The following is a 26428-nucleotide window of genomic DNA, read 5'->3' on the forward strand; positions in this document are numbered from 1 at the left end:
TAATGGCTAGAATTTATTGATCAATTGAATACACAAGTTATTTTAATTGAAACTTTATTTAACTAGGCAAGTCAGTTAAGAACAAATTCTTATTTAGAATGACAGCCTACCGGGAAACAGTGGGTTAACTGCCTTCTTCAGGGTCAGATGACAGATTTTTACCTTGTCAGTTTGTAATAGTGTCATAAGTATATGAAAGAAGATACAATTATCAACACCCCCCCCCCCCCCAACACACAGGTTCACTATGACATTATCTATGATAACATTTATCCATTTAGATCACAATTAGTGATATTACATAGACACAGGGGAGACCTGATCCTACATCAGAGCTGCATATTATGCTGCACAGAGGTTACCATGGTGATCAGACTAAGGCAACTGTCTAAGAATGGGAGATGGATATGACTGATCACTAGATGTTTTCTATTGATCCTTTATTTATGGATCTGGAAATTGTGTCAAATAGGAGGGAGTTGAAATATGGCAAATTTGAGCTTTCTGGTGTTTTTTCATTTGCCCTAAACGAGCAAAGCTCTCTCCACATAGACAGACATAGGGTTTCTCTCCAGTGTGTGTTCGCTGGTGTGAAATCAGGGTCCCTGACTCAGCAAAGCTCTTTCCACACTGATCACAGCTATAAGGCTTCTCTCCAGTGTGTGTTCGCTGATGTGTATTCAGGGTCCCTGACTCAGCAAAGATCTTTCCACAATGATCACAGCTATAAGGCTTTTCTCCAGTGTGTGTTCGCTGGTGTGCAGTCAGGGTGGAAGCTAGAGCAAAGCTCTTTCCACACTGATTACAGCTATAAGGCTTTTCTCCAGTGTGTGTTCGATGGTGTATAGTCAGGGTGGAAACACGAGCAAAGCTCTTTCCACACTGATCACAGCTATAAGGCTTCTCTCCAGTGTGTATGCGCTGGTGTTTATTCAGGGTGGAAGCTAAAGCAAAGCACTTTCCACACTGATCACAGCTATAAGGCCTCTCTCCTGTGTGTACACGCTGGTGTATGGTTAGTTTATCTGATACAGCAAAGCTCTTTCCACACAGATTACAGCTATAAGGCTTCTCTCCAGTGTGTATGCGCTGGTGTCTAATCAGGGTGGAAGCTACAGCAAAGCTCTTTCCACACTGATGACAGCTATAAGGTTTCTCTCCAGTGTGTACACGCTGGTGTGTGGTTAATGCTCCTGCATTAACAAAGTTTTTCCCACAATCAAGGCAGGGGTAAGGCTTCTCCCCTTCATAAATTCTCAGATGATATTTGAAGGTGTTATATGCAGCAAAGCTCTTCCCACACTGATCACAGCTATAAGGCTTTTCTCCTGTGTGTGTTCGCTGGTGTGTAGTCAGGTTGGAAGCTCGAGCAAAGAACTTCCCACACTGATCACAGTGATAAGGCTTCTCTCTGGTGTGAATACGCAGGTGAATTATGAAGGACCTCCGTGTAGTGAAACTCTTCCCACAGTCAGAGCAGCTGTGGTGAGATTTCTTCCCTGTATGTCTGTGCTGGTGTTTGAGGTGTTCTGATTGGGAGACACTCTTCTCTGCCTCGTCAGCAACATGTTGTAGTTGAAGCTCCCCAGATGATAAGTCCCTCCCACTGAGAGAGCGACGGTTAGGAGAGTCCCCTGTGAAACAGACATTGAATAACTAGGTTTTGGAAATATGTGTCCATAAACAAACATCAACAATATATCATTATACACTCAGTGGACAGTTTATTAGGTACACTGCCCAGTTCATGAAAACAGGTCACTCCTACAGACAGTGAGTTGTGGCTATGGCTTGCTATATAAAGCAGACAGACAGGCAGAGACATTAAGTTCCTTGTTTGATTGAACATCAGAATGGGCAAAACAAGTGACCTAAGCGACTGAGCGTGGTAAGATCGTCGGATCCAGAATCTCAGAAACCGCCCTCCTGGACTTTTCACACACGACAGTGTCCAGAGTTTACCAAGATTGGTGCGACAAACAAAAAAACATCCAGTCAGCAGCAGTCCTGTGGGGGAAAACAGCTCATTGATGAGAGAGGTCGAAGGAGAATTGCAAAAATCGTGCCAGCTAACAGGCGGGCCACAAATAACAGCGCAGTGCAACCGTGGTGTGCAGTGTGTGGCATCTTGGAACGAAAAACTCTCAGATCCTCGTCACTAATGGGCTATTTCAGCAGACGACTACACTGTTTCACTTCTATCGGAAAAAACAAGAAGAAGCTGCTCCAGTAAGAACGCAATCACCAACACTGGACAATTAAGGAGTGGAAAGAAATCCAGGTTCCTTTTGCTTCATGCTGATAGCAGTCAGATTTTGTCATAAGCAGCATGAGTTCATGGACCCATCTGCCTGGTGTCAACGGTACAGGGTGGTGTACTGATGTGGGGGATGTTTTCCTGGCACACGTTTAGGTCCCTTGATACCAACTCAGCACCACAGTGTATCTGAACATTTGTTGCTGACCAAACCCAACAGAGTATCTTCAGGATGAGATGGAACGGGCTGTTGGCAACATGAATGTGGCGCTGTCCAATCTGCAGCAACTGCGTGATGCCATCGCGTCAGCATGGACCAACATCATCCCCGTGGTACGTTGCAGAATCCACACGCCGGACAATTCAGGCTGTTTTGGAGGAAAAAGGGGGTCTGTTCCGGAACCAAACGGGTGTACCTAACATACTGGCCACTGAGTGTATATGGTTTATCAATCAATTAATAGAATTTGCAGAATGAGATTGTAGTATAATTCACACACCCACCATTGTTCTTACTTGATGAAATCAAATCTCCATCTCCCTCCTCGTGTCCTTCTCTCACAGCTCCACTCTGCCCTGGTGTTTTCCTGCAGTCGACCAGCCGCACAGACACCCTCTTCAGACCCAGCAATAAGGCGCTACCAGGAGAGTTGTGACCAGGGGACTCCGGCAGGGTGGAGGGGGACGGACTAGCTCTGTCCTGGTGACCACAGGAAGTATTGTACATAGTATATCATTAGACCAAACAATTGATTACTTTAGTCTAAATCTCTGATTGATTGGTGCATCCTTATAATACCTCCTTTCTCCTGAAGTGCGTTCACTACTTTCCACAAAAGTACAGTTTTTTTTCCAAATAACTTTGGCACATTTTTCAAACGGAAGATGTTTATTTTTTCACTTTTAAAACAAATGTCAAAACTGCTAACTCTTAATGGCCCGGCTTATGTTCAGAACCTATGAGAATAATTGGAGTTCACCCCTGAGATAATATTGATTGATGCAAGTTGGTGCAGACAGATGGTCACTTCGCTTCGAGTCCTTAGGAAACTATGCATGTTTTTTTTAATGTATTTTTTACATTGTTACCCCTAAGAAATCTTAAGTCTTATTACATACAGCTGGGAATAACTATTGGATATAAAGAGCGACGTCAACTTACCAACATTACGACCAGGAATACGACTTTCCCGAAGCGGATCCTTAGTTCGGACCACCACCCAGGACAGTGGATCTAATCCCAGAAGCCGACCCAAAACAATGTTGCCGCAGAACAGGCGGACTGAGCAGCCTCCTGGTCAGGCGCCATAGGCGTGCACTTTGCCCACCGTTTCCGAGTATACTACTCGCCAATGTCCAGTTGCCTTCCAGAGGGATTGCCTTCCAGAGAGACATCAGAGATTGTAACATTCTGTTTCAAGGAAACATAGCTCTCTTGGGATATGTTGTCAGAGTCGGTTCAGCCACCGGGCTTCTTCATGCGCCGCACCGACAGAGATAAACACCTCTCTGGGAAGAGAAGGGCAGGTGTATGCTCCATGATTAACGAATCATGGTGTAATCATAACAACATACAGGAACTCAAGTCCTTCTGCTCACCCAACATTGAATTCCTTACAATCAAATGCCGGCCAAATTATCACCCAAGAGAATTCTCATCAGTTATCGTCACAGCTGTGTATATACCCCATCAAGCAGACGACGGCCCTCAAGGAACTTCACTGGACACCATCTATTCTGGGGCTGCATTTATTGTAGCTGGGGATTTTAGCAAATAAAATTTGAGAACAAGACTACATAAATTCTATCAGCCTATTGATTGTAGCACTGGCAATACACTCAACCCCTGCTACTCTAACTTCCACAATGCATACAAGGCCCTCCCTTTGGCAAATCCGACCACAACTCCATCTTGCTCCTACAGTCTTATAGGCAGAAACTCAAACAGGATGTACCTGTGACTAGAACCATTCAATGCATGTCTGTCCAATCAGAATTCACGCTTAAAGATTTTTTAAATCACGCGGATTGGGAAATGTTCCGGGCAGCCTCAGAACAACATCAATCTATACGCTGACTCGGTGAGTGAGTTTATAAGGAAGTGCATTGAAGATGTTGTACCCACTGTGACTTAAAACCTACCCTAACCAGAAACCGTGGAGGGATGGCAGCATTTGGGCAAAACTGAAAGCGCGAACCACCGCATTTAACCACTGGGAATATGGCCGAATACAAACAGTGTAGTTATTCCCTCCGCAAGGCAATCAAACAAGCGAAATGTCGGTATAGAGACAAAGTGGAGTCGCAATTCAACAACTCAGACACGAGACGTATGTGGCAGGGTCTACAGGCAATTACGGACTACAAAAAGAAAACCAGCTACGTCACAGACACCGACATCTCGCTTCCAGACAAACTAAACACCTTCTTTGCCCGCTTTGAGGATAATACCGCGCCACAGTTGCGGCCCGCTAACAAGGACTGCCTGCCCCCCCCTCCCCCAAGGTTTTGATCAGTAACTATGGTCAAATATTTAGCCACGGTGTACTGTCGATTTAGGGCCAGATAGCACTGCATTTTGTTTTGTGTTTGTGCTTGTTTTCCCCAATAAGCAATGTAGTTCTGTTTTGACTGTGTTTGTAATTTGGTTTATTCTGATTGATTGGATGTTCTGGTCCTGAGGCTTCAGTGTGTTAGTAGAACAGGTTTGTGAACTCAGCTCCAGGACCAGCTGGATGAGGGGACTCTTTTCCTTGCTCAGCTCTTGGCATTTATCATTTACAACTAAAGTTGCCAAATAACTCCAAATGTAGCATATAGGACCGGTTTCAAATGAACACTTTTACGCTCAAGATGGCCACTTCATATTCGCTCCAGAATGGGAAAAATATCCTATTTTATTCAGCTAAGATCAATTATATTCTTCTTACTATAAAAATGATTTAATGTAAAAGAATGACATGGGCCTTAAGTATATTTTGTCAGCTAAATGAACAAACCTACAGCCTTTTCCAGCAGCATACCACACTGCGTCTGAAGCTAAGCTGGGATGGTCCTAGTTGGTCCCTGGATGGAAGACTGGATAATAATGGAAGTGGTGTTGGGAGGCCAGTAGGAGGCACTCTTTCCTCTGGTCTAAAACAATATCCCAATGCCCCAGGGAAGTGATTTGGGACATTGCCCTGTGTAGTGGGACATCAGCTGACTGGAGTAAGCTAGCTATTTACAGAGGCTAGCTGCTGGATTTAGGACAAGCAAGCTAATATCAGCTGTATTGTTGATGACCAGTTTAGATAACCTCAGAATTTATCATTCTCAGAAATTCTACAAAAAAAGGAACTCATTGTTGGTTCCTAACGTAATGCATGGAATGTGCATGTGAGCGATACATTATGAATTGTAATCAAATCTGTTGCACCTACAAATTTAGTCAATCCATTTTTTATGGTAGCTATATGCTGGTTTTAATCTGACTTCTAGACTTTGAGCTTGGTGGGTGCAGAAAATACTCAAAGGTAAAGTTGGTTTTCTATTTCAGACATTCGCCAAAAGCCATTTAAAATGGCAAATTTCAATAACTAATGCATTGATCGTCACAGAAACAAAAATAGATATGGTTTATTCTATAAATGTCTAGCATACTTTTACAACCTTTTTTGATCTGATATAAATACATAATCTATAAAATGCCATTTAAAGTGGTATAAATCAATAACTAATTTGATACATGCCCTCTATCAAATCAAAACTGGAATTTCTACTCAAAGCAAAGGTTGTAAAAGTATACTGGACATTTATAGAATAAATCATACCTAGCTTGATGATTGTCATAATCAATGAAAACGTTGATTTATATAGATTTTATGTATCTATATCCAATCTAAACTGTAATGTTTACTCAAAAGGTTGTAAAAGTATGCTTGACATTTATAGAATAAATCATATCAATGATGATTCTGTGACAAACAGTGAATGAGATTTATACAATTTTAAATGGCTTTTGGAGAATGTCTGTCCGAATGTGTGAATATAAACTCCAACTTTCCCTTGGTGAAAACTCAATTGCTAAGGACCCTACTAGAAATCCGGTATATGGTACTCCGTAACGACTGGCCAGATCATGATGAGGTGGGGAGTGTGTTGTGTATCTCCAATCAAGCTAATTTGCAAGATTTCATCGAAATTGGTGTAATAATGGTAGGGAGATTTTAATTTATCATTGAGCTTCAACCAATGCATGAGACGTAACATGCATCATCTCAATGGCCAATACATATCATCAGCAATACAGAGTTTATATACATCATTGGTGTAGCCTCTCAATGGCCAATACATATCAGCAATACAGAGTTTATATACATCACTGGTGTAGCCTCTCAATGGCCAATACATATCAGCAATACAGAGTTTATATACATCACTGGTGTAGCCCATGCTTAATTATTTCTCCATGGTTCTGACTTGACCTGCCGGTTGCGTGTATCAATCTGTGTTCGATTGGCTACTTTGATGAAATTACCACCATAGTTTATTTTGTCTAGCTGTTCAAATGGAACGTATGGATGTGGAAGATCAAAGAAAACTAGACCTAGACATTGTCTACACCACAGTAAGGACACTGCTCATAAGTCAACCAAACTTACCCGATCCATCGTGGAAGCGATTATTTCTTCAACGTTTCTTAAAATAAAAAACATGAAACTAAATGTGTACGGTAGTTACTTTGTCACGGTGTTCAGATAAAGAAAAGCTAGACCAGCGCAATCAAACGTCCTTTTAAATATCAAAACTGGATTTAAGTCCTGACAAACAAACGTCTCATGTAGACTAATCTTACATCAGAAAGATCCTGTAGAATTGTATTTGGTTTGAAAACTAGATAGAGGATGGCAACAAAGAACTTCCTGTTGATGCTCTTCGGCATCTTCTGTGGTGTTTAAGAGGTGCCGCCACCTACTGTACACAGTCATCAAAACCTCTCTTCAAATGGGTGAAGCAGTTTTGGGAGTGTAATTTATTGCTAGAAAATAACTGTTTGTATTGCCTCAAACATATTGTATGCTAAATTAATGGCAAAAATGTAGGCTATTTTTGGTATATTCAATACATCATTCATATAATTTAAATGGTAAATTATTAGATGTATCACGTTTTTGTCATCCTCAATGCTTGTAAATGCATTATGTCCACGTGTGGTTGTATTATTTTAAAATGGGCAAATACAATAAAAATCACAACAAATCATAAGATGTTTATATAAACAACTAAAATAGCTTGCAGCCTCTGACTGGCTGAGGTTTGCTGGAAGGTGGCAGGCTGAATATGAGATTAGAGAAATTCCGTGTTATTGTCTTTCAAATGAGCTCATGGCTAGGTGGCTTTTTAGGGTTTTTGTATTTATTATGGATCCCCTTTAGTTCCTGCCAAGGCAGCAGCTACTCTCCCTGGGGTCCATCAACATTAAAGCAATTATATACCATTTTAAATATTACAATTCATACCACTTTTCACAACACATTGTGTTCCCTCAGGCTACTTCTCTACTATCACATATCTACAATACAAAATCAATGTGTACTTGTGTGTAGAGTGCGTGTTTTATGTGTGCGTCTGTGGGTCTCTTCACAGTCCCTGCTGTTCCATAAAGTGTATTTGTATCTGTTGTTTAAATCTGATTCTACCGCTTGCATCTTGTACCTGATGTGAAATGGAGTTGCATGTAGTCATGGCTCTATGTAGTACTCTGCGCCTCCCATATTCTGTTCTGGACTTGGGGCCTGAAGAGACCTTTGGTGGCATGTGTTGTGGGGTATGCATGGGTGTCAGAGCTGCCCTCCAAGACCTCTACAGCACCCAATGTCAGTGATGCAAGAGTGCAAGAGGCGTCACTGCAGTACCTGGTTCGAATCCAGGCTGCATCACATCCGGCTGTGATTGGGAGTCCTATAGGGCGGCGACACGATTGGCCCAGCGTCGTCCGGGTTTGGCCGGGGTAGGCCGTCATTAAATAGTTAAATAAAGGTTACATTTCTAGTAAATGTGTTACTATTCAACTACTGCTGTATATACACACTATCCAATCATAATTATTGTCCAGATATAGTAGATATTCTATCCACACACTGTCCATGGAGTTGGTTCTTTCTTTGCTGCTATAACAGCATCCACTCTGCTGGGATGGCTTTCCACTAGATGTTGGAATATTGCTGTGGGGCCTTGCTACAATTCAGCCATAAGATTATTAGTGAGGCCGGGTACTGAGGTTGGCCGATTAGGCCTGGCTACAGCTTGCATTGCAAATCATCCCAAAGGTGTTCGATGGAGTTGAGGTCAGGGCTCAGTGCTGGCCAGTCAAGTTCTTCCACACCAATTTCTGTATGGACTTCACTTTGTGCACCGGGGCATTGCCATGCTGAAACAGGAAAAGGCCTTCACCAAACTTGCCACAAAGCTGGAAGAGCAAAATCATCTAGAATGTCATTGTATGCTATAGCATTACGAATTCCCTTCACTGGAACTAAGGGGCCAAGCCCGAACCATAAAACATCCCCAGACAATTATTCCTCCTCCACCAAACATTACAGTTGGTACTATGCATTGGGGCAGGTAGCGTTCTCCTGGCATCCACCAAACCAGATTGGTCCATCGGCGGTGAGCCTTACACCACTCAAGCCGACACTTGGCATTGCACATGGTGATCTGAGGCTGACCAGCTATGGAAACCCATTGCATGAAACTCCCGACGAACAGTTATTGTGCTGACATTGCGTCATTAACGTTCTTAATGTTGGAACTGAGAACTAACTATTTTTAAATACTCGGTGTTCCCATTCTGTGAGCCTGTGTGGCGTACCCCTTCTCGATGGAGCCATTGTTGCTCTTAGACGTTTCTACTTCACAATAACAGTAACAGCACTAACAGTTGACCGGGGAAGCTCTAGCAGGGCAGACATTTTACAAACTGACTTGTTGGAAAGGTGGCATCCTATTATGGTGCCACGTTGAAAGATCCTGAACTCTTCAGTAAGGCCATTATACTGCCAATGCTTGTCTATGGAGGTTGCATGGCTGTGTGCTCAATTTTATTCACCTGTTAGCAACGGGTGTGGCTGAAATATCCAAATCCAATCATTTGAAGGGGTGTCCACATACTTATGAATGTACTGTATTTATACTCTGAAACTAATATTTATATATTTCTGAATTCCATTCCTTTAGATGTGTAACATTATTGTTGTGTATTGTTAGATGTTACTGCACTGTTGGAACTAGGAACACAAGGATTTCACTACACCCTCAATAAGATCTGCTATGTGTATGGACCAATACAATCTGATTTGATTTGTTTTCTCAGCTACAGTTTGAATTGTGTCCTGTCTGACAATGAAATATGGCAAGATCTTACCATAGCTTGGACTATGGAGTAGCTAGCTAGCGTTTGTGGTAGAAATTCCAACATTGTTACTCAAATTACCTTTTTAAATTAGAATGTATTATTCAATTTGTAATTTCACACAGTCCGTTGGCCTGAGAGGAGCCTCTGAGGCTTAATGCTGGCAGTTGATTTATGATGCCTTGGTGATAAGACCTAAACACTACATTCCATTGCATGATTAGTGTCTGTGTCAAATGCTGGTCTGTCTGCCAGGGCCAGGAAAACTCTCCCCCCAGTTTCTCTTTCCCACATCACAAATGGACACTGGACTTCATCTGTTGAGGGAAGGATCTAGTGTCCTATGCATGATCTTTTCTGTATAAACAAGCAGTAAATGTCCTAGAGAGACATTTGGCGCCATGTAAATCTTGCCGTCTGTTGCTTTAAAGCACAATGTACCATTGTATAATTTCACATATCTTTTTCATGAGGACTGGGGAGGGCTATACAAAGTTGTAACCTTTGTAGAAATAAATACAAAAGCTTCTCCTTTGATTAGAATAATTACCACAACACGTTGCAAAAGTCCACTGCATTACATTGTTATAAGGTAGCAGCCTGACAATTTGGTTTGAACTGATGTAACTAGCAATGTTTTGTGGAAAAATGTAGGACTGCCATGTGGACATGAACTAACTGTTGTTGTCTACTAGCTAACTAATGTCTGCAGTTATTTAAGAAACAACACTTCCATGAACAATTAAAGCTAGTTACCTTTCTTTGCCTGTTCGTTAGCTAGCTAGCTACAAAAGATAACTTAGCTGCTGGACTTTGGACAAACAAGCTAACTTTAGCTACTAGCAGCTGTATTGTTGCCAAGCAACAGAGATGCTGACCAGGCTAGAACTCTGAGATGAAGCTGAAAATAAATTAGTATCAGAAATGCCACAAAAATAACACACATCATTGGTTCATAATGGATGGAAATGTGTATCTGAGAATGAGAAATTATCAATGTAATAAAAAATGATGCATCAACAAAATGTGTCAATCCAACAAGTCCAAAGGTCACTTTATAGAAGCTATATGTATGACTCCCTGATCAAATTGAGGCTAAATAAAAACAGGTGTTTTAATCCAAAGCAAGATTTTGAGCTAAACAGGTGCAGAAAATACTCTAAACTCACGACTATAATATAATGGAATATAACAAAATAATAATTGTCCAAATGATATTTTTTGAAAATGTGTTGGTGTATATCAAAGTTACTGATCAAAAAATAGTAATAATTTGAAAAGGGGCAAACATTATGCTGGACTAGCGCATCGTTAGCCATGAATTAAAGGCTTTCAAACATCATGCTGGACTAGTGCATCGTCAGCCATGAATTAAAGGCTTTCAAACATCATGCTGGACTAGCGCATCGTCAGCCATGAATTAAAGGCTTTCAAACATCATGCTGGGCTAGCGCATCGTTAGCCATGAATTAAAGGCTTTCAAACATCATGCTGGACTAGTGCATCGTTAGCCATGAATTAAAGGCTTTCAAACATCATGCTGGACTAGTGCATCGTCAGCCATGAATTAAAGGCTTTCAAACATCATGCTGGACTAGTGCATCGTCAGCCATGAATTAAAGGCTTTCAAACATCATGCTGGACTAGTGCATCGTTAGCCATGAATTAAAGGCTTTCAAACATCATGCTGGACTAGCGCATCGTTGGCCATGAATTAAAGGCTTTCAAACATCATGCTGGACTAGTGCATCGTTAGCCATGAATTAAAGGCTTTCAAACATCATGCTGGACTAGCGCATCGTTGGCCATGAATTAAAGGCTTTCAAACAAGCATTTTAGTCAGGTTGCCGGATGTGAAACAGCTAGCTAGTTAGCGTTTCAATCGGTGACGTCACTTGCTCGAAAGGTTGCAAGTTCGAATCCCCGAGCTGACAAGGTACAAATCTGTCGTTCTGCCCCTGAACAGGCAGTTAACCCACTGTTCCTAGGCCGTCATTGAAAATAAGAATTTGTTCTTAACTGACTTGCCTAGTAAAATAAAGGTAAAATAAAAAAGACTAAACCTCGATGATTAGATTAGCCCTGTTATCTTTGATTTGCGGTAATACTTCCTGCGCTACGCAGAGCAGACTGTGAAGGAAGGGTCTTCTTCTTTGGTATTATGGCGGTTCGCTAAAAATGGTAATAGGTGCATGGCGCTACCTACTGATTTGTCTGTTTATCAGCCTACTATTCTGTAACATGAGTCAATTACACTTTGTGAAAAAAAATGCCCAACCAACTAACCCTACACCTATTAAAACCTCATTATTCCACTTCTTTGGCCCTCTGATTCAACACCAGACCAGCAGACTGGGAGGACGGGATATTATTGTTCAAAACACCTTGTAACTCTGCAGTAAAATATTGTACACCCAAGTTCTCTGCAGCTGCCACCACAACATCTATCCACTGTGTTTTATATTCTATTCCTGTGGTACAGTTGACAACCATGGCCATGAACTCTAAAAAATAGATCTTACTGAAGCATGTTATTCCTGTCACTCTAGTGACCTCAGCCTAATCACAGGGATCCTCTCAGGATCCCTCACCCTGGACCCATCTTCCTCTAGTACTCTCTTCACTGCCTCAGCATACAACACCTTCTGCACTACTGTGATCCTGGTAACCTCAACCTGTCTTTCTCTCACTGGACACATCTGATCCCCAGCACCATGTGTACCCCTACAGTTTATACACACAACGTTTTACATCAATACTACACATTCCTTTCTCTCAGGTCCTCCTGCACACTTCTCACATCTAGGAATCTCCCTGATACACACTGCTGGAAGGAAGTAGTCAAGGAAGGGAGTTTGTGTTTATACAGGAAGTACCGCCCCCACTTACCGTCAACCAATCATTTCCACGTTGAGCTAAACAGAGCTTTAGATCTCGCCAGCTTGTAGATTTAAAACAAAGAAATTAGTTACCTTTGGCTCGTTCATCCATCCCAATGGGAAACATGTGGGTTTTGGAATAAATACAAAAAATAAGATAAGCACAGGCTTGAGGAGACCTTATACGTTTTGTACTATGAGATAATAGCAGTCAGTTAATATGATCTTATGATTTATATGCTTTTTTTATAACAAATGCTTCAACATTCACAAGCAGTGACGTTAACTGATAAAGATCGTAGAACGAAACCTACAAGATCTCCTAAACCTGTGTTTACGACAGACCTTATTTTTGGCATTTATCCAAACTCCCTATAAAACGGCACACATTTTCCCCATAGGCTTTGACCTGTGAACCATGGCGAAATTAGTGCCGAAAATAGATGCCATTACTATTTCTCTACATGGTGGAAAAACATTTGGAACCATTTCCTTTTTTTGACCGCTAGGTTTTATGGGTATTATGACTAGAGGTCGACCAATCAGCATGGCCGATTAATTAGGGCCGAAGTTTTCATAACAATCACACTTTGGTGCGAAAAGTGCAAATGAATCCCAGAACAACAGCAAAGGACCTTGTGAAGATGCTGGAGGAAACAGGTACCAAATGAAAAGAGTCCTATATCCACATAACCTGAAAGGCTGCTCAGCAAGGAAGAAGCCACTGCTCCAAAACTGCCATAAAAAAAGCAGACTACAGTTTGCAACTGAACATGGGGACAAAGATTGTACTTTTTGGAGAAATGGCCTCTGGTCTGATGAAACAAAAATAAAGTTTTGGCCATCATGACCATCGTTATGTTTGGAGGAAAAAGGGGAGGCTTGCAAGCCGACGAACACCATCCCAAACGTGAAGCACGGGGGTGGCAGTATCATGTTGTGGGGGTGCTTTGCTGCAGGAGGGACTGGTGCACTTCACAAAATAGATGGCTTCATGAGGGTAGAAAATTACGTAGATATATTGAAGCAGCATCTCTAGATATCAGTCAGGAAGTTAAAGCTTGGTCGCAAATGGGTCTTCCAAATGGACAATGACCCCAAGCATACTTGGGGTCAACTCTTCTCCAAGGTGGCATAGGAGTTCCGACGTCTTTTGTCCTCGTCTTGTCGTGTCCTGTATATATATATATATATATTTACAACTTTTTCACATACATTTTATTTTTATTTTCCATCAACTCATCTTCAAAACACTCTCCTGCAACCCACCTCACCAATGTATATTTATAAAAAAGTATTATTTACCTCAGATCTGTAATCCTCCAAGAAGCTAGCCAGAAACTCCAGGAGGCTGGCCTGAAACTAGCCAGTAGCTAATCCAGAAGCTAGTTCAGAAGCTAGTTGGCTCCTTTACTGGCAAGTCGTTGGTGTTCAGCTAACCACGGTTTGTGGTCATCGGCTATCCTTTGGCTCGAAAGTCTATCGCCAGTTCTGTACGGCGCAGCGCGGCTCGGAGCGGAGCATACCGGACCAATTTTTCTCTCCATGTCCCTGGATTTCGACTGCTCTCTGGACATTCATGCCCGGATCTCACAGCTAGCTAGCTGCTATCCGTGTGACTATCGGCCTTCGTCGATTCCGGAGCAAACATCAATTGTTCCGGAGCTAGCAAGCTCCGTCAATCACTCCTGAGTTCCATCAATCGCACCTGGGCTGCAGTCGCCTATCCGGACCCGTTTTGCTGCCTTCGCGGAGCCCCACCGGGCCTTCACAACTGGACTGCCGACGTTATCTACCCGAAGGAGTTATTCGGCTGGCTCCTCCGTCGCGACGTTACCTGAACGCCCATCTGCGGCCTGCTAACCGTTAGCGGTCTTACCGGCTGCTATCTGAATAGACAATCGGACAATTTATTTATTTTTATTATTATTATGTTTTCTTCTTGGGCCTCTATAACTATATCTATTGTTTTTATTTTTGTTGTTGTTGTGTGATTTGGATTGATCCCCTCTACCACACGGAACCCCACTAATCTACTGACGGAGCGCAGGAGGTGGCTAACAACAGACCTCCATCCTATGCTAGCTTGCTACCGATGCCCTGGCTAGCTGTCTAAATCACCAACCAACCTCTCCACTCACCGGACCCTTTTGATCACTCGACTAAGCATGCCTCTCCTTAATGTCAATATGTCTTGTCCATTTCTGTTCTGGTTAGTGTTTATTGGCTTATTTCACTGTAGAGCCTCTAGTCCTGCTCACTATACCTTATCCAACCTATTAGTTCCACCACCCACACATGCAATGACATCTCCTGGTTTCAACGATGTTTCTAGAGACAATATCTCTCTCTTCATCACTCAATACCTAGGTTTACCTCCACTGTATTCACATCCTACCATACATTTGTCTGTACATTATACCTTGATGCTATTTTATCGCCCCCAGAAACCTCCTTTTACTCTATGTTCCAGACGTTCTAGACGACCAATTCTCATAGCTTTTAGCCGTACCCTTATTCTACTCCTCCTATGTTCCTCTGGCGATGTAGAGGTGAATCCAGGCCCTGCAGTGCCTAGCTCCACTCCTATTCCCCAGGCGCTCTCTTTTGACGACTTCTGTAACCGTAATAGCCTTGGTTTCATGCATGTTAACATTAGAAGCCTCCTCCCTAAGTTTGTTCTATTCACTGCTTTAGCACACTCTGCCAACCCGGATGTTCTAGCTGTGTCTGAATCCTGGCTTAGGAAGACCACCAAAAACTCAGACATTTTAATTCCAAACTACAACATTTTCAGACAAGATAGAACTGCCAAAGGGGGCGGTGTTGCAATCTACTGCAAAGATAGCCTGCAGAGTTCTGTCCTACTATCCAGGTCTGTACCCAAACAATTTGAACTTCTACTTTTAAAAATCCACCTCTCTAAAAACAAGTCTCTCACCGTTGCCGCCTGCTATAGACCACCCTCTGCCCCCAGCTGTGCTCTGGACACCATATGTGAACTGATTGCCCCCCATCTATCTTCAGAGTTCGTGCTGCTAGGCGACCTAAACTGGAACATGCTTAACACCCCAGCCATCCTACAATCTAAACTTGATGCCCTCAATCTCACACAAATAATCAATGAACCTACCAGGTACCTCCCCAAAACCTTAAACACGGGCACCCTCATAGATATCATCCTAACCAACTTCCCCTCTAAATACACCTCTGCTATCTTCAACCAAGATCTCAGCGATCACTGCCTCATTGCCTGCATCCGTAATGGGTCAGCGGTCAAACGACCTCCACTCATCACTGTAAAACGCTCCCTGAAACACTTCTGCGAGCAGGCCTTTCTAATCGACCTGGCCGGGGTATCCTGAAAGGATATTGATCTCATCCCGTCAGTAGAGGATGCCTGGATATTTTTTTTAAATGCCTTCCTAACCATCTTAAATAAACATGCCCCATTTAAGAAATTTAGAACCAGGAACAGATATAGCCCTTGGTTCTCCCCAGACCTGACTGCCCTTAACCAACACAAAAACATCCTATGGCGTTCTGCATTAGCATCGAACAGCCCCCGTGATATGCAGCTGTTCAGGGAAGCTAGAAATCATTATACACAGGCAGTTAGAAAAGCCAAGGCTAGCTTTTTCAAGCAGAAATTTGCTTCCTGCAACACTAACTCAAAAAAGTTCTGGGACACTGTAAAGTCCATGGAGAATAAGAACACCTCCTCCCAGCTGCCCACTGCACTGAAGATAGGAAACACTGTCACCACTGATAAATCCACCATAATTGAGAATTTCAATAAGCATTTTTCTACGGCTGGCCATGCTTTCCACCTGGCTACTCCTACCCCGGACAACAGCACTGCACCCCCAACAGCAACTCGCCCAAGCCTTCCCCATTTCTCCTTCTCCCAAATCCATTCAGCTGATGTTCTGAAAGAGCTGCAAAATCTGGACCCCTACAAATCAGCCGGGCTAGACAATCTGGACCCTTTCTTTCTAAAATTATCTGCCGAAATTGTTGCCACCCCTATTACTAGCCTGTTCAACCTCTCTTTCGTGTCGTCTGAGATTCCCAAAGATTGGAAAGCAGCTGCGGTCATCCCCCTCTTCAAAGGGGGGGACACTCTTGACCCAAACTGCTACAGACCTATATCTATCCTACCGTGCCTTTCTAAGGTCTTCGAAAGCCAAGTCAACAAACAGATTACCGACCATTTCGAATCTCACCATACCTTCTCTGCTATGCAATCCGGTTTCAGAGCTGGTCATGGGTGCACCTCAGCCACGCTCAAGGTCCTAAACGATATCTTAACCGCCATCGATAAGAAACATTACTGTGCAGCCGTATTCATTGATCTGGCCAAGGCTTTCGACTCTGTCAATCACCATATCCTCATCGGCAGACTCGACAGCCTTGGTTTCTCAAATGATTGCCTCGCCTGGTTCACCAACTACTTCTCTGATAGAGTTCAGTGTGTCAAATCGGAGGGTCTGCTGTCCGGACCTCTGGCAGTCTCTATGGGGGTGCCACAGGGTTCAATTCTTGGACCGACTCTCTTCTCTGTATACATCAATGAGGTCGCTCTTGCTGCTGGTGAGTCCCTGATCCACCTCTACGCAGACGACACCATTCTGTATACTTCCGGCCCTTCTTTGGACACTGTGTTAACAACCCTCCAGGCAAGCTTCAATGCCATACAACTCTCCTTCCGTGGCCTCCAATTGCTCTTAAATACAAGTAAAACTAAATGCATGCTCTTCAACCGATCGCTACCTGCACCTACCCGCCTGTCCAACATCACTACTCTGGACGGCTCTGACTTAGAATACGTGGACAACTACAAATACTTAGGTGTCTGGTTAGACTGTAAACTCTCCTTCCAGACCCATATCAAACATCTCCAATCCAAAGTTAAATCTAGAATTGGCTTCCTATTTCGCAACAAAGCATCCTTCACTCATGCTGCCAAACATACCCTTGTAAAACTGACCATCCTACCAATCCTCGACTTTGGCGATGTCATTTACAAAATAGCCTCCAATACCCTACTCAACAAATTGGATGCAGTCTATCACAGTGCAATCCGTTTTATCACCAAAGCCCCATATACTACCCACCATTGCGACCTGTACGCTCTCGTTGGCTGGCCCTCGCTTCATACTCGTCGCCAAACCCACTGGCTCCATGTCATCTACAAGACCCTGCTAGGTAAAGTCCCCCCTTATCTCAGCTCGCTGGTCACCATAGCATCTCCCACCTGTAGCACACGCTCCAGCAGGTATATCTCTCTAGTCACCCCCAAAACCAATTCTTTCTTTGGCCGCCTCTCCTTCCAGTTCTCTGCTGCCAATGACTGGAACGAACTACAAAAATCTCTGAAACTGGAAACACTTATCTCCCTCACTAGCTTTAAGCACCAACTGTCAGAGCAGCTCACAGATTACTGCACCTGTACATAGCCCACCTATAATTTAGCCCAAACAACTACCTCTTTCCCAACTGTATTTAATTTTTATTTATTTATTTATTTTGCTCCTTTGCACCCCATTATTTTTTATTTCTACTTTGCACATTCTTCCATTGCAAAACTACCATTCCAGTATTTTACTTGCTATATTGTATTTACTTTGCCATCATGGCCTTTTTTGCCTTTACCTCCCTTCTCACCTCATTTGCTCACATTGTATATAGACTTGTTTATACTGCATTATTGACTGTATGTTTGTTTTTACTCCATGTGTAACTCTGTGTCGTTTTATCTGTCGAACTGCTTTGCTTTATCTTGGCCAGGTCGCAATTGTAAATGAGAACTTGTTCTCAACTTGCCTACCTGGTTAAATAAAGGTAAAATAAATAAATAAATACTTCCAAAGTTGTGGCAAAATGTCTTAAGGACAAAAAAGTCAAGGTATTGGAGTGGCCATCACAAAGCCCTGACCTCAATCCTATAGAAAATTTGTGGGCAGAACTGAAAAAGCATGTGCGAGCAAGGAGGCCTACATACCTGACTCAGTTACACCAGCTCTGTCATACTGACAGTAGGCCTACATTGTATGTTTTAAGCTCTAGACTGGGGTCCACATCTGGATCTTGATATGCTAAATAAGGACAATTTCTGATGCTTATTCGCGCGGAGGATATGCTCAATAATGTGACTCAAATTAACTCCATACCATTCTTCGACACTAGCTATCTTTGTTGTATTACGCGCGCAAACACAAGCTAACGGCACCGTAACTGGTAGCCTAGCAACAAAAATCACCTATTTTCAATGTTCGTTTTCTTTATTTGGGCGCAACAAATTAGTGTGTAAACGCTGTGTGGTCGAACTGACATCTGAAGAAACAATTTGAGGTGTTCAAAGAAGTTAACCGGTGCCTTCAGAGCCTCTCAATGGCCAATACGTAGCATCAGCAATCCAGGGTTTATATACATAATTGGTGTAGGCGATTCCTAATTATTTCTCCCTGGTTCTGACTTGACCTGCTTGTTGCACATTGCCTTGTTTCATCAATCTGTGTGCGATGAGCTAGTAGGCTACTTGGCTGAAATTACCACCGTGGTTTCTTTTGTCCTGCTGTTCAAATCGAACTCATGTATGTGGAAGATCACACGTGAAAACTGGACCTAGACATTTAAAACACCACAATAGGTAAACTATTAATAAAAGTCAACCAAACTTACCCGATCCATCGTGGAAGCTGACGTTACTGTATTCTTTCTAAAAAATAAACAACGACACTAAATGTGTATGCTACAGTTACTTTCTTAGTCACAGCGTTCAGATAAAGAAAAGCTCGACCACAAATTCATAAATATCAAAACTCCATTTAAGTTGTGACAAATGAACGTCTCATTTAGACTAATCTTACATTAGAAACATCCTGCAAAAACCGGTTGAATTATATTTGGTTTGAAAACTAGATAGAGGATGGTAACAAAGTACTTCCTGTTGATGCTTTTCAGCTTCTTCTGTGGTGTTTAAAAGGTGCCGCCACCTACTGTATATAGTCATCAACACCTCTCTTCAAGTGGGTGAGGCAATTTAGGGAGTCATTATGCTAGAAAATACTTTTGTATTATATCATGAATCTATTTAAACGGTACATTATGTTTCACTGTTTTAGTATCATCCTGAATGATAGTAAATGCATTATGTCCACGTGTGGTTGTATTGTTTTTATATTTGCAAATAAAATCTAAAATCACAAATCTAAGGTATTTATAGAAACAACAAAAACAGCTTGGTTAGAGAAATTCTTTGCTATTGTCTTCCAAATGAGCTCATGGCTAGATTCCTTTATAGGGCGTGACCACAGACCACAAGTGACCACAGGAATCAGAGGTTAGTTTGTTTAATATGGTTTGCAACCCGGAGTTTACACTTACAGCAATTTACAAACAAGACACTCAGTTCTCAAGATGGTGTTCTCTTTATATCCCCTACTATGGTTCACCCCTCGCAGGGTGACATCCCTTAACTTTAACACAATATAAACTAATCATTAATAGTTGCTAATACAAAGATGTTTCTGCTAGACGGAGTTCAGCTTATTGTTATTTGCAGTTTCCCAATCCTCCTTTCTCTTGCCCGACCGAGCCCCCTGTCTCATTGACTATAAGAACTACAGATGAATTGTTATTTTTTTTTAATTAAATCAATGTATGTGTCTATAACTGTGAGTACAAGGGCATAGGTTTGTGTGTGTGGGTTTGTTATTGGTGGAGGGTGGTATGTGCATTAACATTGGTGAAATAACACATTAAACATTGGTTTAGGTGTTATTACATGATCGGTTTAAATTATTACGTTATTCATTAAAAGAAGTTGTTACCTGATACCAATAACTTATTACATTAAGTGGAAAAGGTTATTAGACAACATTTTATCATATTAACCAACAAGATGTTACATTTACCGGTTTTATTACATTATAAATCTAAAAGTTATTACATTAACCGTTGTTACAAGACACAGTATGCAGAGATCTTGTCTTGAACTCATGGAAATAATTATCCAATATATTATGGATTAGATTTAGGATACATTTAATCAATATAGATATATAAAATACACCATTTAAGTGATAACTTCTTGTTTAGAAGATAATTGGATTGAATGTATTGATCAATTGAATACATGAATATACACCTATTGTTGAAACATTATTCTACATAATGACATTTAATAATAGTATTATCATGAGTACATGAAAGAAGATACAATTATCACCCCCCCCCCCCACACACACACACAAGTTCCCTATAACATTTCCTATGATAACATTTATCCATTTAGATCAATGTGTGATATTACATAGACACAGGGGAGACCTGATCCTGATCAGAGCTGCATATTATGCTGCACAGAGGTTACCATGGTGATCAGACTGAGGCAACTGTTTAAGAATGGGAGATGGATATGACTGTTTACTAGATGTTTTCTACTGATCCTGCATTGCTTGCTGTTTGGGGTTTTAGGCTGGGTTTCTGTACAGCACTTTGAGATATCAGCTGATGTACGAAGGGCTATAGAAATACATTTGATTTGATCCTTTATTTAGGGATCTGGAACCGGTGCCAGAAGGAAGGGAGATGAAACAGCTATAAGGCTTCTCTCCAGTGTGTATTCGCTGGTGTGAATTCAGGTTATCTAATTACAGCAAGTTTGTGCTTTCTGTTGTTTTCTCATTGGCCCTAAATAAACAAAGCTCTTCCCACCTGGACAGACCAAAGGCTCCTTCTCCAGTGTGTCTTCACTGGTGTGAATAAAGGGTCCATAACTGACTGAAACGCTTCCCACACTGATCACAGATATAAGGCATCTTTCTCACCAGTGTGTGTTTGCTTGTGTGAATTCAGGGCCCCTGACTGAGTAAAGCTCTTTCCACAATGATCACAGCTATAAGGCTTCTCTCCTGTGTGTATCCGCTGGTGTCTAGTTAGATTGTCTGATTGAGCAAAGCTCTTCCCACACTGATAACAGCTATAAGGCTTCTCTCCTGTGTGTATTCGCTGGTGTCTAGTTAGTTTTTCTAATACAGCAAAGCTCTTTCCACACTGATCACAGCTATAAGGCTTCTCTCCAGTGTGTGTTCTCTGGTGTACAGTCAGGGTGGAAGCTAGAGCAAAGCTCTTCCCACATAGACAGACATAGGTTCTCTCTCCAGTGTGTGTTACCTGGTGTCTAGTTAGGGAGGAAGCTCCAGCAAAGCTCTTTCCACACTGATCACAACTATAAGGTTTCTCTCCTGTGTGTATGCGCTGGTGTATAGTTAGTGTTTCTGATACAGCAAAGCTCTTCCCACACTGATCACAGCTATAAGGCTTCTCTCCTGTGTGTATTAGCTGGTGTCTAGTCAGGGAGGGAAGTACAGCAAAGCTCTTCCCACACTGATCACAGCTATAAGGATTCTCTCCAGTGTGCATTAGCTGGTGTGTAGTCAGGTGGCCTGAGTGATTGAAGCTCTTCCCACACTGATCACAGCTATAAGGTTTCTCTCCAGTGTGTACACGCTTGTGTATGGTTAAGGCTCCTGCACTAGAAAAGCTTTTCCCACAATCAAGGCAGGGGTAAGGCTTCTCCCCTGTATGAATTCTTACATTAGATTTTAAGGTGTTAGATGCAGCAAAACTCTTCCCACACTGATCACAGTGAATAATGAAGCCACTCTGGCTTGTGAAACTCTTCCCACAGTCAGAGCAGCAGTGGTGAGGTTTCTTCCCAGTACGTCCCTGCTGGTGTTTCTTGAGATGTTCTGATCTGGAGAGACTCTTCTCTGTCTCGTCAGCAACATGTTGTTGAGGCTCCCCAGACGATAAGCCCCTCCCACTAAGAGAACGATGGTTAGGGGTGTCCCCTGTAAAATAAAGACCTTGAATAGTTAGTATTTGTTTATGGACCCATATTTCCAATTTATTTTTTATTTTTGTATTGTTTTATTATTTAGCAGACGCTCTTATCAAGAGCAATTTACAGGAGCAATTAGGGTTTAGTACCTTGCTCAAGGGCACAGACAGATTTTTCACCTTGTCGGCTCAGAGATTGGAACAAGCAACCTTTTGATTAGTGGCCCAACACTCTTAACCACGAGGCTACCTGCTGCCCTTATCAAACAATTTATTAGGTACATTCCCCTCCATACCGAAAACTGGATCAACAATTTACTGGCCACTGAGTGTTTACTGTTTATCAATCAATTAACAGAAGATGCAGAATCAGATTGTAGTCTAAACCACACCCCCCATTGTTCTTACTTGATGAAATCAGATCTCCATCTCCCTCCTCGTGTCCTTCTCTCACAGTTCCACTCTGCCCTGCTGTTTTCCTGCAGTCGACCAGCAGCACAGAAACCCTCTTCAGATCCAGCAGTAAGGCGCTACCAGGAGAGTTGTGACCAGGGGACTCCGGCAGGGTGTAGGGGGACGGACTAGCTCTGTCCTGGTGACCACAGGAAGTATTGTACATAGAATATAATTAGACCAAACATTCGATTACTTTAGTCTAAATCTCTGATTGGTGGCTGCATCCTTATAATACCTCCTTTCTCCTGAAGTGTGTAACCGTTGTGGAATAATCAGAATTTGTTGGTAACATAGGTAAGATGTTTTATATTCATCATATGTTTGTAAGTTACTTCTCATCAAGAATGTTATTTTTGTATAATACTGTGGCAGGGTTGCAGTATCTGTTCTATGTCAAGACTAAGTTGCATGGTCCGCAGAGAGGGGAGAGGTCAAAGTATCACCATGTGTAAACATATCTTTTGCTCCACTGTGTCTGTGTGCCAGTTCACACAGACACAGTGGCAGTTTCTGGAATCATTCTATCCTCTCCGTGAGCCTGTCCAGGATTGGTTGTATTTAGAGTTGGTTGTATCTAAATTACAATTTGATATATGCCTGTTGATATGGAGGATTGGTTTATGGTTCTGGGGTTTGAGTAAGGAGACAAAGCTGAACAATTTATTATGTCTATGCTGTCTGACTATGTGTGTTCTTTGCTATTAAAGGATCTCAGTTGCATTGTAGTGGGGCTCTCAGAGAATTCATTGAGAGACACTGAATTGGCTGAGAGTCACAGGGTTGTGATAAAGCTCAATATAATTAAAGATGGACTTTGATAACTAACTCTGACATGATTTGGTAAATAGAGGACATTTCCACGACACCGTTCACTACTTTCCACAAATGTCTTGTATATTTCACTTTGGCAAATTTTTCAAAATAGAAATTGGAATATTTTTTACAAAATGTAAAAACGTATATAACTTGATGGTAGAACAAAGAGCAGAACAGAAACGAAAAGCTCCACCCCCTCTTTCAAGATGTAGATGTCACCTCCCCTTCCAACGTGTGAAAGATGGTAACACCTGCTAAACATGTTGTTCAAATAACCAGTGATGAAAAACCTAAACACCAGAACTACTGCTGCTAGTTATCCCACTTTTGGAGAATGTTGAGAAAAATGTCAGTCTCATAGTTTCAGTATCCTTATACAGTACATACATAGAAGAAACCATCAGATATAGGGGTATTGTAACATGTAGTAGAAGCCTACAGTAAAAAGGTATGGGTGTAGCCTGGTGCAATTTCTGCCCCATGTAACATTGCTCAAGATCCACTTGTCTTATTACTGTAACAGCATCCACATTTAAAACGTAAACATTCAGAAAATGAGTGTAATAAACTGTAATTTACCACCCAAGTATTTCAGCAGTACATTGTACACTACATCATTTCCATTTTTTTTTTTACACTGTACCGTAACCTCAACACTTTATAATTTTGCTTACGTAATTCAGTTTTTAGCAGTTTGATTAAATGATAGTTAAATGTATTGTTAACAAATGACAGGAACATCGTTGTACTTACAGTTACGAAAATCTACAACATACTTATGACAATTGTACCAAAGAGAGAAAAAAACGTCATTGGATTGGTGGAGTCATGTGATAGTGGGAGAATCCACCATATGTTTTATAACAGCCATTTCCTTTCAAATCAGTGAAGGGAAGTGAACAAGTGCACAGTTAGGGAGGAAGGAAAGATAACTAGGGATTCCTTAACATATTATGTAGGTAGAAGTGGAGCTAGCGTGAGGGCCATCGGTGCAACTGTTCCTGCAGATAAACTCAATCCCAGTGAAAGTTGCACCCCTGGTTTTTGGTATCTTTTAGTTGTCACTAAATTAGATGATGTTGAAGTTGAAATGGTGCTTGAACAGTGGAGGAAGCACCGGTTTCCTTTTCGACTTGCGGTAACTCTAAATCAATAGTTGTTTAGTATTCAGAAAACATTCACTTGCTCGACCATTCTGAAGGTCATGTAACTGTTACATGCAACATTTCTTGTGAACTTAACAGGACAAATGTTGCTCTCTAGTTTTATGATGTAACAAAGGTCTGGTTGAATGTATTCTGCCACTGTCTTCTTGTCTCAGCTGAGTCTAGGCATATGAACTAACAGGTTAACACAATTATTATAACATGTAATATGGCTATTTTTCTGGCTTTCTTCCCAGGTGATTTTTACCTACACACCGCTACTGCAAGTTGTAGCTTTGCCCTCATTATTTCTCCATGGTTCTGACTTGACCTGCTTGTTGCGCATTGCCTTGTATCAATCGGTGTGCTTTAGGCTAGTAGGCTACTTTGCTGAAGGACAAAATATCCATCGTGTTTATTACCACCATTGTTTATTTTGTCCAACTGTTCAAATGGAACGAATGGATATGGAAGATCAAATATGATTAAACTAGACATGTTATACACCACAGTAGGAAAACTGTTAATAAGTCGACATAACTTACCTGATCCATCGTTGAAGCCGTTCTTTCTTCAGCGTTTCTTCAAATAAAAAACGTGACAGTAAATCTGTAGCTAGCCTACACTAGTTACTTTCTTTGTTACCGCGTTCAGATAAAGCTAGACCAGAACAAACGTAAATATAAATATCAACACTCTATTTACGTTGCGACAAATTTATGTCTGATGTAGCCTAATCTTACTTCAGAAAGGCCCTGGATAAGATTGTAATCTATTAAAGTCAATAAAACGTCCAACACCCTATTCACCAAAAATACTGTTGTCGTCTACCTCTACCCCAGAGTCTGTTGGAACAACGTCCTCTTCCGAGATTCCAGATAGTTTTAATTGTCTGAGACCCAGTAAGTGTAGCCTAAAAAATACCAAATTACAGCTATACGTGCTATGAACCATGCAGCATTTACAGCAATGCAACCTCCGAAGTAGTCAGTGTGTTACAAGCATTTCGCTACACCCGCTATAACATCTGCTAAACACATGTATGTGACCAATAAAATTTGATTGATTTATAATTCTTCCGCTTTACAGACCAGATCCAGAGATGTTGAGAAGGAAGTGGTCTTCTTCTTTAGTGTTATGGCGGTCCGCAAAACAATGACTATAGGTGCACGCCCCCACCTAGTGTATTGGCTGTGTATCAGCCTACTATTCTGTAGTATGAATTCATTACACTTTGTGAAAAACCAACTAACCCTACACCCATTTAAACATCATTATTCCACTACTTTGGCCCTCTGATTCAACACCAGGCCATAAGCCTGGGAGGACGGGATATTATCCCTCAAAACACCTTGTAACTCAGTAAAATAGTGTACACCCAAGTACTTCTCAACAGCTGCCACCACATCATCTATCCACTGTGATTTACATTCTATTCCTGCGGTACGGTTGACAACCATGGCCATGAACTTGGCCAAAACTTACTGAAGCATGTTATTCCTATCACTCTCTATTGACCTCCGCCTAATCACAGGGATCCTCTCAGGATCCGTCACCCTGGACCCATCTTCCTCTAGTACTCTCTTCACTGCCTCAGCATACAACACCTTCTGCACTACTGTGATCCTGGTAA

General features: G+C 41.8%; 2 protein-coding genes across 6 annotated transcripts; both read right to left on the bottom strand.

Annotated features, from left to right (window-relative positions):
• Positions 1–19486, bottom strand: LOC109879906 (zinc finger protein OZF). Of its 5 annotated transcripts, none has more exons than XM_031821211.1 (4): positions 19214–19485; positions 3420–3766; positions 2762–2957; positions 1–1634 (listed from the first exon to the last, which is right to left on the bottom strand). In XM_031821211.1, exons 2-4 carry the CDS (start codon positions 3423–3425, stop codon positions 445–447), a joined length of 1392 nt encoding a protein of 463 aa, XP_031677071.1. In that variant the 5' UTR covers positions 3426–3766; positions 19214–19485; the 3' UTR covers positions 1–444. The 5 variants fall into 5 exon arrangements, with proteins under 5 accessions (XP_031677071.1, XP_031677072.1, XP_031677070.1 ...); XM_031821212.1 differs by lacking the exon at positions 19214–19485 and adding an exon at positions 6901–7744; XM_031821210.1 differs by lacking the exon at positions 3420–3766 and having other exon boundaries at positions 19214–19486.
• Positions 19487–19868: 382 nt separating this feature from the next.
• Positions 19869–25917, bottom strand: LOC109879902 (zinc finger protein 135-like). The gene is made up of 3 exons (XM_031821213.1): positions 25341–25917; positions 22787–22970; positions 19869–22389 (listed from the first exon to the last, which is right to left on the bottom strand). Exons 1-3 carry the CDS (start codon positions 25347–25349, stop codon positions 21338–21340), a joined length of 1245 nt encoding a protein of 414 aa, XP_031677073.1. The 5' UTR covers positions 25350–25917; the 3' UTR covers positions 19869–21337.
• Positions 25918–26428: the final 511 nt, after the last annotated feature.

Source organism: Oncorhynchus kisutch, unplaced genomic scaffold (genome assembly GCF_002021735.2).
Source record: "Oncorhynchus kisutch isolate 150728-3 unplaced genomic scaffold, Okis_V2 scaffold3923, whole genome shotgun sequence".
NCBI lineage: Eukaryota > Metazoa > Chordata > Actinopteri > Salmoniformes > Salmonidae > Oncorhynchus > Oncorhynchus kisutch.